This window comes from Antechinus flavipes, chromosome 5 (assembly GCF_016432865.1).
Source record: "Antechinus flavipes isolate AdamAnt ecotype Samford, QLD, Australia chromosome 5, AdamAnt_v2, whole genome shotgun sequence".
NCBI lineage: Eukaryota > Metazoa > Chordata > Mammalia > Dasyuromorphia > Dasyuridae > Antechinus > Antechinus flavipes.
The window spans coordinates 8,440,334-8,453,672 of NC_067402.1; the positions used below are offsets into that span (position 1 = coordinate 8,440,334).

General features: G+C 45.7%; 1 protein-coding gene across 1 annotated transcript in view; it reads left to right on the forward strand.

The window, feature by feature from the left end:
- The window catches only part of TSPAN13 (tetraspanin 13), a 32,157-nt gene extending 23,403 nt beyond the window's left edge, over window positions 1-8,754 (forward strand). Inside the window, exons 3-6 of the mRNA XM_051963621.1 lie at window positions 398-478; window positions 1,723-1,836; window positions 4,127-4,240; window positions 7,710-8,754. Of these exons, the coding sequence (XP_051819581.1) occupies window positions 398-478; window positions 1,723-1,836; window positions 4,127-4,240; window positions 7,710-7,784 (384 nt within the window). The 3' untranslated portion in view covers window positions 7,785-8,754. The remainder of the gene's footprint in view (window positions 1-397; window positions 479-1,722; window positions 1,837-4,126; window positions 4,241-7,709) is intronic.
- Window positions 8,755-13,339: the final 4,585 nt, after the last annotated feature.

Genomic DNA, 13,339 nt, shown 5'->3' on the forward strand with positions numbered 1-13,339 from the left:
CCTTAGTGAGGGAAGTGTTCTCGCTCACTTGGGAATTCCCAACACCCACGAAATCATGCATTCAGAGCCTCTTCTTCAGTGTCTTCACAACCACAGAGAGGGTGTGCATTTATGTGTGTGTAGCTTATAGTTGTAAACATACTATGTAAGCATATTATAGCGCATGTACTATTGGCTTAAAAATTCTCATTTTATGCTATAATAGAAGCAGTTCTTTGGTTTTCTTAATGCTTCAGTGTCTGCCCTGTAGGGCCCAGCCTTCTCGTATGTTCTGGAAATGTGATCCCAAGGGGTTCTGCACCCCGGCCACATCTCCGCCTGGAAGGGTCAGCACCTTGGACAGGGTTTGTCTTTGATCACCAAGGCTGCACACAAGTTTCCTTCACTCCTCTCCCAGTACATGATCATTCTCTTACTGGTCTTCATCATCCAGTTTTCGGTGTCCTGTGCTTGCTTAGCCCTGAACCAGGAACAGCAGGTAAGGAGACCCATCGTCCCCATCTGTACACCGGGATGTGAGCTTAAAGAAAAGTGGGGGAAGTCATGGGATGTAACAGCATCTCTCTGGCTTGGACTTTTCCCCTCTTTCCGTCATCCCAAAATTACATCTTTCCAGTGTTTTCTTCCATGGCCTCCCTCCTTTTTCTTCACCAAGATGCCCTGAGGCTTTGGTTAGGAATATTTGCAGTATTGTTTTAGTGACAGTTTTTTAAAATTATTATTATTATTTTCACAGTACCTGCTTGTTGGAGGGAGAATTGAAAGCTGGAAAAAGTTACCCTTTTGTTAAAAATAGACCTTTGTTAAAGGTCTATTTCTCAGAATAATGTTCTCTCCCATTTTTTACATCTTTAAAAATTTCCATTATTATTATTATTATAGCTTTTTCTTTATAAAACATATGCATGGGCAACATTGACCTTTGCAAAACGTTCTGTTCTAAAATTTCCCCTCCTTCTCCCTACCCCTCCCCGCCCCCATTTTTTACATTTAAGGAGAAAAGTTTTCCTGGTCCCAGGATCAGAAAACTGGTCTTGGAGTCAGGTTCCTGTCCCACCCTGAATGCTAGAATTCACACGGTCGTGTGACCCTCGTCAAGTCCCCTTGTCCCTTAGTGTTCCAGGCAAGTCTCTGCAGCTACAAATTGCAGACTGTGTTCCAGTAAAAGTTTCTTGACCTGGAAAATTCCCTATCTGAATGAAATCTCCGGTCCACTCCCCCTCCTATCCCTGTGAACGATTTGAAGAGGCAGTGCGGCCTTCGTATCAGGAAGGGCTGGATTCAAGTCCCACCTTTGACACATGGGATGCAGAACTCTGACCCCTGGACAAGTCAGCGAATGACTCAGATCCCAGCGAGCTCAGGGCTACGAGCTGCACAACCATTTGCTTGGGCAGAGGGAGTTATTAAGTTCTAAGAAGCTTTAGTCTCAGATTCAGAAGCTTCCTTTCCTTCAGAAACACGCAGAGACAGACCCATGCAGAGAATGGGCAGAAGCTGCCCCTCTCTCTTGGCACAGGAGCAGTTCTCCTGGAACCCCTTCCCATCCCTTTGAAAGAAGTTAGTGCAGAAAGGCTCCCAGGGAAGGAAGCCCCAGCCCAGCTGCAGAGCCCGGCTCTCTCTTCTTCCCCCCTTCCTTGGGTCACTGACGTTTCCGAGTTGGCTCCTGCCTTGTAGGACCCCCCGCCCCCTTAAAATGTGGATGTTCCATGTGCTTTCCAGGGCCAGCTTCTGGAGGTGGGATGGAACAACACGGCCAGCGCCCGGAATGACATCCAGAGAAATCTGAACTGCTGTGGCTTCCGGAGCTTTAACCCGAACGACACCTGCCTTGCCGTAAGTTCTCCAGTCGGGTTAATTTTGCTAAAACTGTCCAAGCCACCGAGTTGGACGAGTCTTGATGGGCTTGGAAAAGTAGGATTATCTGTACTGAGATGAAGGCCAGAAGCTGCCGCTGTCTCCCTCCCTGGGGGGATACTTCCCTTTTGTCCGTGCTCCCAGGACAGTCAGGGGCTCCCGTGTCCAATCTCCGGCACCTGACAACCGATGAGACGCTAGGAATAGATATTTGGGATCAGGCAGCTTCCCATCTCTAGGGTGTAGGAAGCACTTTGCATTTGGGGGTATATGGACCTGGGTTTGAATATCAATCAGTTCTTGCTACTTGTGTGACTCTGGGAACGACTTTCTTTGAGTGAATTAAACTAGATCTAGGGAAGTACTAGATTTGAAGTCCTAAGTCCTGAGTTCAAATTCTGCAATTTATTACCTATATAACTTTGGAAAGATTATCTACCCTCTGTAAGTACCTCAGTTCCCTTATCTACAAAATTAAGCAACCTCTAAGGCCCTTGTCAACTGTGAATTTTATGGCCACTCCATTTTTGTATGGATTTGGACTTTCTGGTCCACTGCCTAAGAATTCAGGGCAGTGAGGTGTTCTGGGAAGGCAGTGATATAGCCCCTTTACATTGAGAATGGTGGAAGGAGATTTGTTTTACCAGAGTCTAGTTCTATTATAACTATTATAAATTATACTATACTAAGCAGGAAGCATTGCTCATGAGTTCATTTTGAGGGGAATGTTCCTCTCCATTATATTCTTCCCCACGTTAGAAGATTCTCCTTTCCTGGGAAGGGGCTAGAAGCATTTGACAACTTTTCTCTCTCTGTCCCCCCAAGTCTGAACTTGAACGCTTTTGAAAGCCTGGTAGGATGTCCAGGGACCTGGTGCTTCTGTTCAGTGGGCGTTATTAAGAACTTAAGGCAATGCAAAGTCTTTCCTTGGAGATTTTTGGGTTTTAAATCAACCTCATAGGTACTAAGTGGAGAGATGTAGCTTGATAAGTCTGAATGAATAAGCTCTGGGAGTTTTAGATGAACACAAGTTTAATTTGAGTCAACAGCCTGCTGGGACAGCTGGGAAAGCCAGTGACCTTAGACTGTGTAAAAAGAGGCATGAAGGTCAGAATCACGAAGGTGATTTTATCCCTTTATTTCCTGCCCTGGTCAGGCTGGGTCAGGAGTCCTGTATTCTGTGCCGATCCCCACATTTTTGTGGTGGTTGTTGTTGGTCAGTCTCTCCAGTCGTATCCAACTCCTTGTGACCCCATTTGGAGTTTTCTTGGCAGAGATGCTAGAGTGGTTTGCCATTTTCCTTCTTCAGCTCATTTTATAGATGAGAAAACTGAGGCAGTTGGTTTAAGTGACTTGCACATTTAGGAAGCGTCTAAGGTTGAATTTGTACTCAGATCTTCCTAATGTCAAGCCCAGTACTCTATCCACTGTGCTATCCAGCTGCCCACCACATATTAGGAAGGACAATGGGAAGCTCAAGAACATCCAGAGGGTGATGATCACAAGGACAAAGGCCTAGAGTCCAAACAAATGAAGCTGAGATAACAAGAAAAATGGCGGTTTCTTCTACATGATAGGAACCCCTAGGAGATGCATGAGAACAGTCTTCAAACATTTGGGAAACTGCCCCTTGGAAGGGGATTCGATATTTCCTGCCCAGCTCCAGAAGAACCCTCTGGGGTCATGGAGAGAAATGGCTGATGGGTAGATTTAAATTCAGTCAATGCAAGGGAAATTCTAGATGATTAATCCAAAAGCAGAGATGGACTGCTCTTGGGAAGTAGTGAGCCCATGGTCACTGAAGGTCTTTAAGCAAAGATTGGAGGACCACAAGTAGGGAATATTTTCTAGGGGATTCTTGCCAAGGTGGCCACTGGACTGCACTTTCAGGGGCTCAGATTTAGGACTGATGATTTTTTGGAAGTCCTCAAGTTGGACCCCTTCATGTTATAGATGGGGAAACCAAGGACTGGGATTCAAACAGATTTTTTTCAAGGTAATAAGCATCAAAGACATAGTGATGGTGTTGGAGGAAGCATCGTGGAAACTTTGTGCTGAACCCTGAGCATAAATGAGTGCAGAGAGCGAAGCAGAGGATAGCACAGGTGCCATTTTGCAGGAAGGGATTGTTTCTTCCCTGTTAGAACCCTGAGTTTAATGGTAGGATCAAGGTTGAAGTCAAGGTCCCGGAGCTCAGGCCCCAGCCCTACCCAGGAGAGAGGATGTTCACTTACATGGGGACCTCCTAAATATGCATTGTTCTCTACAGAGCTGCTTTAAAAACAGCCACCATTGCTCTCCCTGTGCTCCAATCATCGAAGAATATGCTGGAGAGGTGCTGCGCTTCGTAGGTGGAATCGGTCTCTTCTTTAGTTTCACAGAGGTAAGTCATTTGAGACCGCCATGTAGGAAAGTGCTAGCCCATCTGGGAAATTCTAGGCACAAAATGTAATCAAGGGGCTGAATTCATTGCTTCAAGGATGGTGATTCTGTCGGTCATTCAGTCAACAACCATTTATTAAATGCAGGTCCCGTGGGTACAAAACAAACAAAAATAAATAAAAGTAAAACAGACAAAACTAAAAGAGACTTCACCTTCACAGGTTATGCGTTCTAGGAAATAAAAGTAAAAGATATAAAACTAAGAGACCTCATCTTCACAGATTATGCGTTCTAGGAAATAAAAGTAAAACAGACAAAACTAAAAAAGGCCCCATCCTTACAGATTATGCATTCTAGGAAATAAAAGTAAAATAGACAAAACTAAAAGAGACGTCATCCTCATAGATTATACATTCTAAGAAATAAAAATAAAACAGACAAAACTAAAAGAGACCCCATCCTCACAGATTATACGTTCTAGGAAATAAAAGTAAAAAGCTACAAAACTAAAAGAGACCCCATCCTCACAGATTATGTGTTCTAGGAAATAAAAGTAAAGCAGACAAAACTAAAAGAGACCTCATCCTCACAGATGATACGTTCTAGGAAATAAAAGTAAAACAGACAAAACTAAAAGAGACCCCATCCTCACAGATTATACGTTCTAGGAAATAAAAGTAAAACAGACAAAACTAAAAGAGACCCCATCCTCACAGATTATGCGTTCTAGGAAATAAAAGTAAAACAGACAAAACTAAAAGAGGCCCCATCCTCACAGATTATACATTTTAGGAAAAAAAAGTAAAAGATACAAAACTAAAAGAGACCCCATCCTCACAGATTATACATTCTAAGAAATAAAAATAAAACAGACAAAACTAAAAGAGGCCCCATCCTCACAGATTATGCGTTCTAGAGAAAAAAAAGTAAAAGATACACAACTAAAAGAGACCTCATCCTCACAGATTATATATTCTAAGAAATAAAAATAAAACAGACAAAACTAAAAGAGGCTCCATCCTCACAGATTATGCGTTCTAGGAAAAAAAAAGTAAAAGATACAAAACTAAAAGAGACCTCATCCTCACAGATTATACATTCTAAGAAATAAAAATAAAACAGACAAGACTAAAAGAGACCCCATCCTCACAGATTATGTGTTCTAGGAAATAAAAGTAAAATAGACAAAACTAAAAGAGACCTCATCCTCATAGATTATACGTTCTAAGAAATAAAAATAAAACAGACAAGACTAAAAGAGACCCCATCCTCACAGATTATACGTTCTAGGAAATAAAAGTAAAAGCTATAAAACTAAAAGAGACCCCATCCTCACAGATTATGTGTTCTAGGAAATAAAAGTAAAGCAGACAAAACTAAAAGAGACCTCATCCTCACAGATTATACATTCTAGGGAAAAAAAAAAGTAAAAGATACAAAACTACAAGAGACCCTATCCTCACAGATTATACGTTCTAGGAAATAAAAGTAAAACAGACAAAACTAAATGAGACCCTATCCTCACAGATTATACATTCTAGGAAATAAAAGTAAAACAGACAAAACTAAACGAGACCTCAGGAACAACATGTGATTGTATGTGTATACAAAATAAGTAATATAAATATAATTTTGGGGGGTAAAGGTACTTGCAGCTAGCCCTCTACCACCAGGAAGCTGTTGTCATGGTGACTTCCTCTGAATGGCCATCTGCAATGTGCATTGATGTAGCCCAGCTCTCCCTGAAGCCTTCATGGAGGAGCAGCAGTATGCTGGAGGACACTCTCCCTGTCAGCTTTTCTCTCTTGTCCCGGTTTTATTCTCAATAGGCTTCTTCATTATTATGTAATGGGAGCCTTGTGCTCCATAGGTCAAGGATTTGTCAGTCATTTCTGTCCTGATTCCCTATGGGACAGTCGGGTGCCTCGTAGCAAGCCATCACTGGATCCACAAGTCAATTCCCAGCCAGCGGTTTAGTCCCTGCAACCTGCACAAAATTTGGATGGGAGAAGGGGTATCTACAGTCCCATCAGCTACCCAGAAACAATTAGATTCCATTTAAATAAAAAAAAATTCAATAAATGAGTTTAAATTTCTGTAAACAGTAGAAAGTTCCCAGCAGTAATGAAAGAGAATCCAGAAGATACAGCGTCCAGTTGTGCACAGTTCTAGAGTAAAAAATAGCGAGGTATTTATTTTTCTAGCCTGTCACTTTTCTTACCCCCCACTAGGCTGCTTCCAGTCCCTCCTTGAAGTTTTTTAGAAGCTGTTCCTAGGGAACGCCGTAGCTGACAGGGTCTATACCAACAGGAATTGTTCCAAGTCTAGACCCAGCGATGGTACCTGAGGACCCACCTAGACAACTGGGTTTTGGGATTGAGCTCAACCCCATGGGGGTCTCAGGGTTGTATTCCTTGGTAATAGCATCTTTCCACTACATCTTGGGGATGTCGTCTGAGTGGGCGGAAGAGTGACCCCAGATGAAATCACGGCTGCTTAAATTATTGGCCCGTGAGTTTCTTCTGATATCAGTTGACAAGCACGTATAGAGTGCCAGACACTATGCTAAGACAAAATATAGTCCCTGCTTTCTAATCTAATGGATTCCAAATTGTACTTGTTGATTGCCCTGAGAGAGTCTTTAAAATCAGCACAAGAAGTTGGAATATTTTTTAGTGACTTGAAAGCATAGTTTGATGTCCCTGTAACCTTATCCACGCGCCTTCTCCTGCCAATGTGGGATCCATCCGTGTTTGTTCATCCTGCGCAGTTTTTGTTTACGACCATCCATAAATCTTTCACATGAAGTCCATCCGATGTTTTCGGGACCTTCACCTCAGTTCTTTGACACGGCTGCAGACTGCGGCCTTCCTGGCTAACCCTCATTCTTGCTCTGCGATGGGGTTGTTTTTTTTTTTTTTTTCCAAACATACAAATCTCAGGTGACACTCTTTATACCAATTTTTGTAATTTGAAACTATGTACTAGTTATTTTGGGTTTTGTTTTTAATCGGGCTTTGGTGAACCATGGAAAGAATTACAAGGCACAGTTAAAAAGGGACTGACTTTTTCAATATAATAGTGATTTTCCCACCACCAGCCCTGCCCCACCAGACAAGGCAGGAGATATTTTATTTAGTCTTTGAAGCAGCAAATTCTCTTTTTTTTTTTTTTGAGGGTTACCTTTGTTTCTCCATTTGTTTAACTAGATTCTTAAAAGATCATTGACACTCTCATCTCTTGTAGGCTGCCTTCTTCAGCCATCCAGGGCATTCAGCATTTTTTCTAGCGTTCTTCAGGTGTCTTTTCTTTAAATAAATAAATGAATAAATATTCAATAAAGTTAAGAGATGAGATCAGTCCCTTTGGTACCAGTCATTCGAGGAGCCTGATTTTCGGATTCACAGCCCAAAGTCTAGCGTTTTATTTACTTTGCCTGAAAATAACCCACATCTGTTTGTTTTCTGCAGATCTTGGGAGTTTGGCTGACCTACCGATACCGGAACCAAAAAGACCCTCGGGCCAACCCGAGTGCCTTCCTTTGATGGGCGGTCAAGGCTGATCTCCCGCATGGTCCCTTCCTTCTTCCTTCCTGTTACATAGAAGTTAAGCTAGTTGTCCTTTTCGTTAATTAAGTGAACTTTCTCTTTTAAAATGACACGATAGAAGGGAGAACTATCTGTTTTTGTTTGTAGCTAGCCCACTCAGCCCATCTTCCCCCGCGCCTCTGTTGGAACACCTCCTTCTGAATGACGTCATTCCCTCTTGCAGCCGTGCTGCCAGTCTGTGCCAGTGCCCCGATGCCTTTCTTAGCCTTTGTACACATAGAGAAAACTTCCGTGGCGTTCTTGTTGTCGTCCACCTTGTGACCAACGCCTCTCTGCCTCCTGGGTAGCACTGGTTATTGAGAAGGGACGGAACTGGAGAAAGATGGGGATTTGATCTGTAACTGATTCTTTTCGTTTCGATGAGTTTACGGAAGGGACTCCCCTGCTCCACTCTCCCCCGTTCTCAATATCCTTTTCTTTTTCTTAAGAGAAACTTTGTGTGGAGTAAAATTCAGTTAATTAAAGTGTTGATTCAGGTTTTGTCATCTTACTTTAGGACACAATTGCTGTTATATAGAAGTAGAAATGTGGTTTGGAAAAGTGGTAGGGAAATGACTCATCCTGAGACCTGTACAGGTGGGCGACTTCTAGATATCCCCCCCCACCTCCATGTGATCGATAGGTGATCAATCCCAAATGCATCCGTTCTGATTCTCTTTTCACAACAACGAATCCAGGCTCAAATTCTTCTATTTTTACAAAAATCAAAGCAATCATAATATCCCATGGGGTGACAGCACGGTGACCGTGACGCCGGCCGGCCTCCCTCCCCCTGAGAAGTCCGCGGTGATTGTCCGGGGAAGCTTTCCGACACAAGCATCTTGGAATGTGATTGTCATGATTTCCGGTTTGAATAGAACTGTAGCTATGTCATTTATTTAAAAAAAAATAAAAGATGGAAAACCTTTGTGTGCGGGGGTGTGTGGGGGTTAAAGGGAGAAGAAAGAAAGACTTCATGTGTGGGCTGGGTCCCACAGAGCTGGTTTAGCCCTCCGTGGATTTCTTAGAACAAGGTTCTGCCCATTTGGTGAGGATTCAGTCAAGGAGATCCGACTTGTTGGTGATGGATCGGCCGGCAGATTGGAGAAGGCCTCGATAGCCTGGTAGGCTGAATAGCAATTATTGTCCAAATTAACCCCCACTCTAACTATCCTTAACCTCACTATCTATATCACAGCCACTCTAACCACATTTCTAATCCTCAACTTCTCAAACATGACCAAAATCAAATCCCTCGGCGGCCTGTGAAATAAATCGGCACCAACAACCATCCTCCTCCTCCTTACACTCCTTTCCCTCGGAGGCTTGCCCCTCTCACCGGCTTTATGCCCAAATGACTCATCCTACAAGAACTGATTGCCCTTGGCGATAATCACACTTTTACACTTGATTTACACTTACAAAATTGCAATTTTACACGTGAATCTGTGTGGGTCCTTCCATGCCTTGATTTGCAGATAAATTCTCCTTACGGGCCAGGACTTAGGTTGGCGCCCTCTCCTTTGGGCACGTTCTCCAGGAGATTTGGGAAAACGCAAACGTTTCTTTAGCCAGGCTCTAGTGAGACACAGCCAGCCAGCCAATAGCCGCTGCCCTCGAGGAGCTGACGTTCTCTGGGGGCCGTAAAACTTCCTCAATAAATAGTACGGGAAAATGAGGGGAACGGGAGCTAGCACTAACCCAGGGGGAGGGGACAGGGGAAGGGAGAAGGGAAGGCTCCTCGGAAGTGGGCACAGGGAGGAAGGCAGGCAGGGATTCTGAGAGAATAAGAGTTGTGATACAGCCACGGGAGACACTTCGTGGGAAGGAATTGGGGTGAGTGATGGGGACTGTGAAAGAGGGATATAAAAGAAGGCTGGGGAGGTGGGCAGAAGCCAGGATTCTCTTAAATGTCTCAATCCCTCCTTTTTGGGCGTTCCCTCCACAACACAGATTGCAACCCCTCGTCTACACCTTCTATAAATTCATTAGAGGGGCTCAGGTGATTTTTCTGGAGGCCTCCCTCAGAGGGACGAGGCTCTTTCTCCACACATTGCAAGGCTACATTGGAACAGTCTGGCTCTTAATAATAATAATAATAATAGTAAGTTATTATTGTTATTAGCTTCTGAAGGCATAAAGAATTAGTTTCATCTTAGAGATGTTCTTTTTTATTTAAATAATGTAAATTTGTAAAGTTTTGCTTTTGGAAATATCAATGACAGCTTCCAATTTTTTCCCTCCTTTCCTCTAGTTGTATCTTACCAACAGCCCCTTCCCCGTAACAAACAATTGAGCTTCGTTAATCAATTAAGACCTTCCTGGACAGGGTCTACGTTATTTGAGTCCTATCAGGAACCACCTTTCTGCTAAGAGATAGGAGGTTTGCTTTGACTTTTGGATCTCTGCATTGACCAGAATTTTGTTGTCTTTCAATGCAATTTTCTTTCCCTTTCCTTTTCCTCTCCTTGCTCCCGAATCTTTCTCTATAACAACCCCTCCTCTCCGTCTTGTTCAGGGTGGTGATTATTCCCCACTCTCCAAGGTCTGAGGCTCTCCCCATTAAGGATTCTCAGAGTTGGAATTGGTTAGAACCTACAGGTCATTCATTGTATCTGGTCTTAGTCAGGAGCTGAGTGACCCTAGGCAGGTCACGTAGCCTAGAAGCCCCTGTTGTGTATGTACAAAGTGAAAGATCTCTGCTTGGTGGCTCTAAACTCTCCCTGGCTCTAGACTGATGATACCAGGACTTCTTGTTTTATAGAAAAAGTGGAGGAGTAAAGTGACTTTTCCAAGGTCACAGAGAAGGCAAATGACAGAGCCATGATTTGAACCCAGTGCTCTTTCCGTTGTGCTCCCAGTGCTCCTATCCTTGCCAGCTGAGCTGTTTTCTGGGGCACCTCTGGTCCTCTGGGCCGGTCCCGTTGGGACAGCCCAGCCCAGGTGGGCTTCTCAGGGCTATGAATGGGCCGGAGTTTGTGCGTCCTGGGGAGGACACACAAGCTGCTGGGCCTGTAGGCCTGAGCCTACTCTTCCAGTCCCACAGGGCCCTCAGAGCAGGTTGGCCATTGGGGGTTTCCCTGGGCCAGTGGGGTTTCCCTGCCCTTTCGGACGGACCTCTTGGCCCCTTTTCTGACAAAAAGGCTGCTGCTCTTCCTGGGGATGCGCTATTGTGTGGCCCTTACAGAGCCATTTAGTCCGTCCAGAGCTATCTTGTAAAAGCCGCTCGGACCTTTGCCCACTCCCCGACCCGCCCTAAGTGAGGTTCACAGCTCATGTTAGCTGGCACTCTGGGTGGCCGGGGACCTAACATTCAGGATGTCACCTGAGTCTCTTGGAAAGCAGGTGCCATGTTATCCTCCTTTTTACAGATGAGGAAACTGAGGCTCAAGTAAAGGAGCTGCCTGGGTCACCCAGCGAGCAGAGAGGAGGCGGGGGCCTTCTGGCCGCTGTGTCCCTCTGCACCCAGTCCCACAGACCAGGAGCCTTAGCAGCTCTGGTGTCAAAAACACGATTCGGGCAGAAAATCTGCCCCCGGGAGAGAGAGCTCCCCAGGCAGGGCTTTTAGCTCGGGCCCTGGCTCTGAAAGTGGCTCTCGCAAGGCCGAGGGCCGGGTCCCGGAGCCTGAGGCTGCCTGCGCAGCTGGGCCGGCCACGGGGACTGGCCAGGGATGTCACAGGCTGGAGGAAGCGCTGCCCTGGGCAGCTCCTGGAGCCTCTCCCAGCCTGCCAGGGTTTGCTTACCCCTGTTAAACTCGGTTTATTTGCCTCTGAATCAGGGCAGGGACGTTTATCCTGTTTGAGCAGGAAGTTAAAAGACGCAGGAGCTGGCTGGCAAAATCCAGGGTTTGGGCAGGGAGGTGACTGAGCTTTCCAGGTGAGGGAGCAGAAGCCCACAGAGGAGGGCCCTTGGGGCCGGACACCGCCAGGACCTCGGCCTTGCCCTCCGCTGCCAGGCTGAGAGGGCCGCACGCTGGCCTCCCGGTGGCAACCACTGTGCTCCTGGCAAAGCCAACAGAACACAGCTTGTCTGAGGCGCCTGGAGGGGGGCACTGCTGGCAGAAATGGGGGAAACTTTGGGCTCTGTGATCGGGGGCTGGGCTCGGCATCGAGGCCCCCCCCAGATGAGCTGACCCTTAGCAAGTCGGAACCTCTCAGAGCCTCGGTTTTCTCCCCTGTAAAATGGGGATATCATAGCATTCCTCCTACAGGCTTGAGAGAATCAAATAAGTTGACAGACATAAAGTTCTTTGCAAACTATTATATGGAGACCACTTTGCTGCTGCTGTTCACTGGATGCGTTTGGAGGGAAATGCTCCCCTGTGACAATTGTTCCCTCCACTCTGAGAGATGATATGATTGTGATGATGAGAAAGGGCCGGGCTGATCTGTTCCTCTCACCTCGGTGAGCCCTCAGACTTCCTCGAACAACACCCCAAGCTCGACTGTCATGGAGCATCCAGTGCTGACTGGACTCCTCTGTCTGCCATCTTCCCTCTTATTTCTGGAGTTCTGAGCAACCATTAACAACAAGTAACGGACCTCTATTTAACCCTTTTATTTTTGCAAAGCAAGTTACATTGGCTACTTCCCTTAGTTCTCATATGCCATCATATCCCCATTTTGCAGAGGGGGAAACTGAGGCTCCATGAGGATGAAGGAAGAAAAGAACCCGGGTTAATCCTAGTTCCCAGGCCAGCACTCTCTCCATTTCACACACATCTCTCCCCTTCGGCCCACAGACCGGACATGAAACGTTGGAAGGGTTTGGGATGGAAGCGTCCCGAAGCTGTTACCCATTTCCCTGCCTTCCTCAAAAGAGCCCGATGACCACAAACGAGCCTTCCCCACCTTGAGTCACTGTTGTGATGATTACCCAGAGTCCCGAGGAGGGGAGGCTGTTTGTTGCCATAGCAAAGGGCCCCAGATGCCTTTACGAGGCCGCTCTGTCCCTCCCCTTTGACCCGTCCCTGGCTGCTGCTGCACATTCCGGACTCTCCGGTGTGCGGTTTCTGATCTCCTAGGGTCTGACCGACCGGAAATTCAGGTTTGTTAGACTGTGTAAAGCAGAAGCCATTAGGCCGAGGGGCCGCCTTTTGATTAAGATGTTTGTGTTTTAGAGTCTGAAAAAAGTGCCTCGGGGAGAGTGAGACATTCGTGTCTTGCCTGTTGCGGTTGGTCCTGTCCCAAGGGGCCTCTGGCCTAAATTCTGTCGCCCACTCACTAATAGATGGGAAGATAGGACCTAGAGCTAGAAGTCTCCGAGCAGTTGAGACCAGTTCTTCCTCGTGGAGATGCTGTGGCCTGTGCTGGCCTAAGGTCACAAGGGAAAGGCAGAGACATCCCTTTTGGGTGTTTGGTGGTTTTGACCAGAATGTTATAAAGCAAGGAAGAAACCAGACTGAAATCCAGGCTCTGCCACCTGCACGTCCTAATACAAGAAATCTGTTCTATTATTGGTCAACAAATAAGTGGATGGATAGATGGATGGATGGATGGACTGACAGACAGATA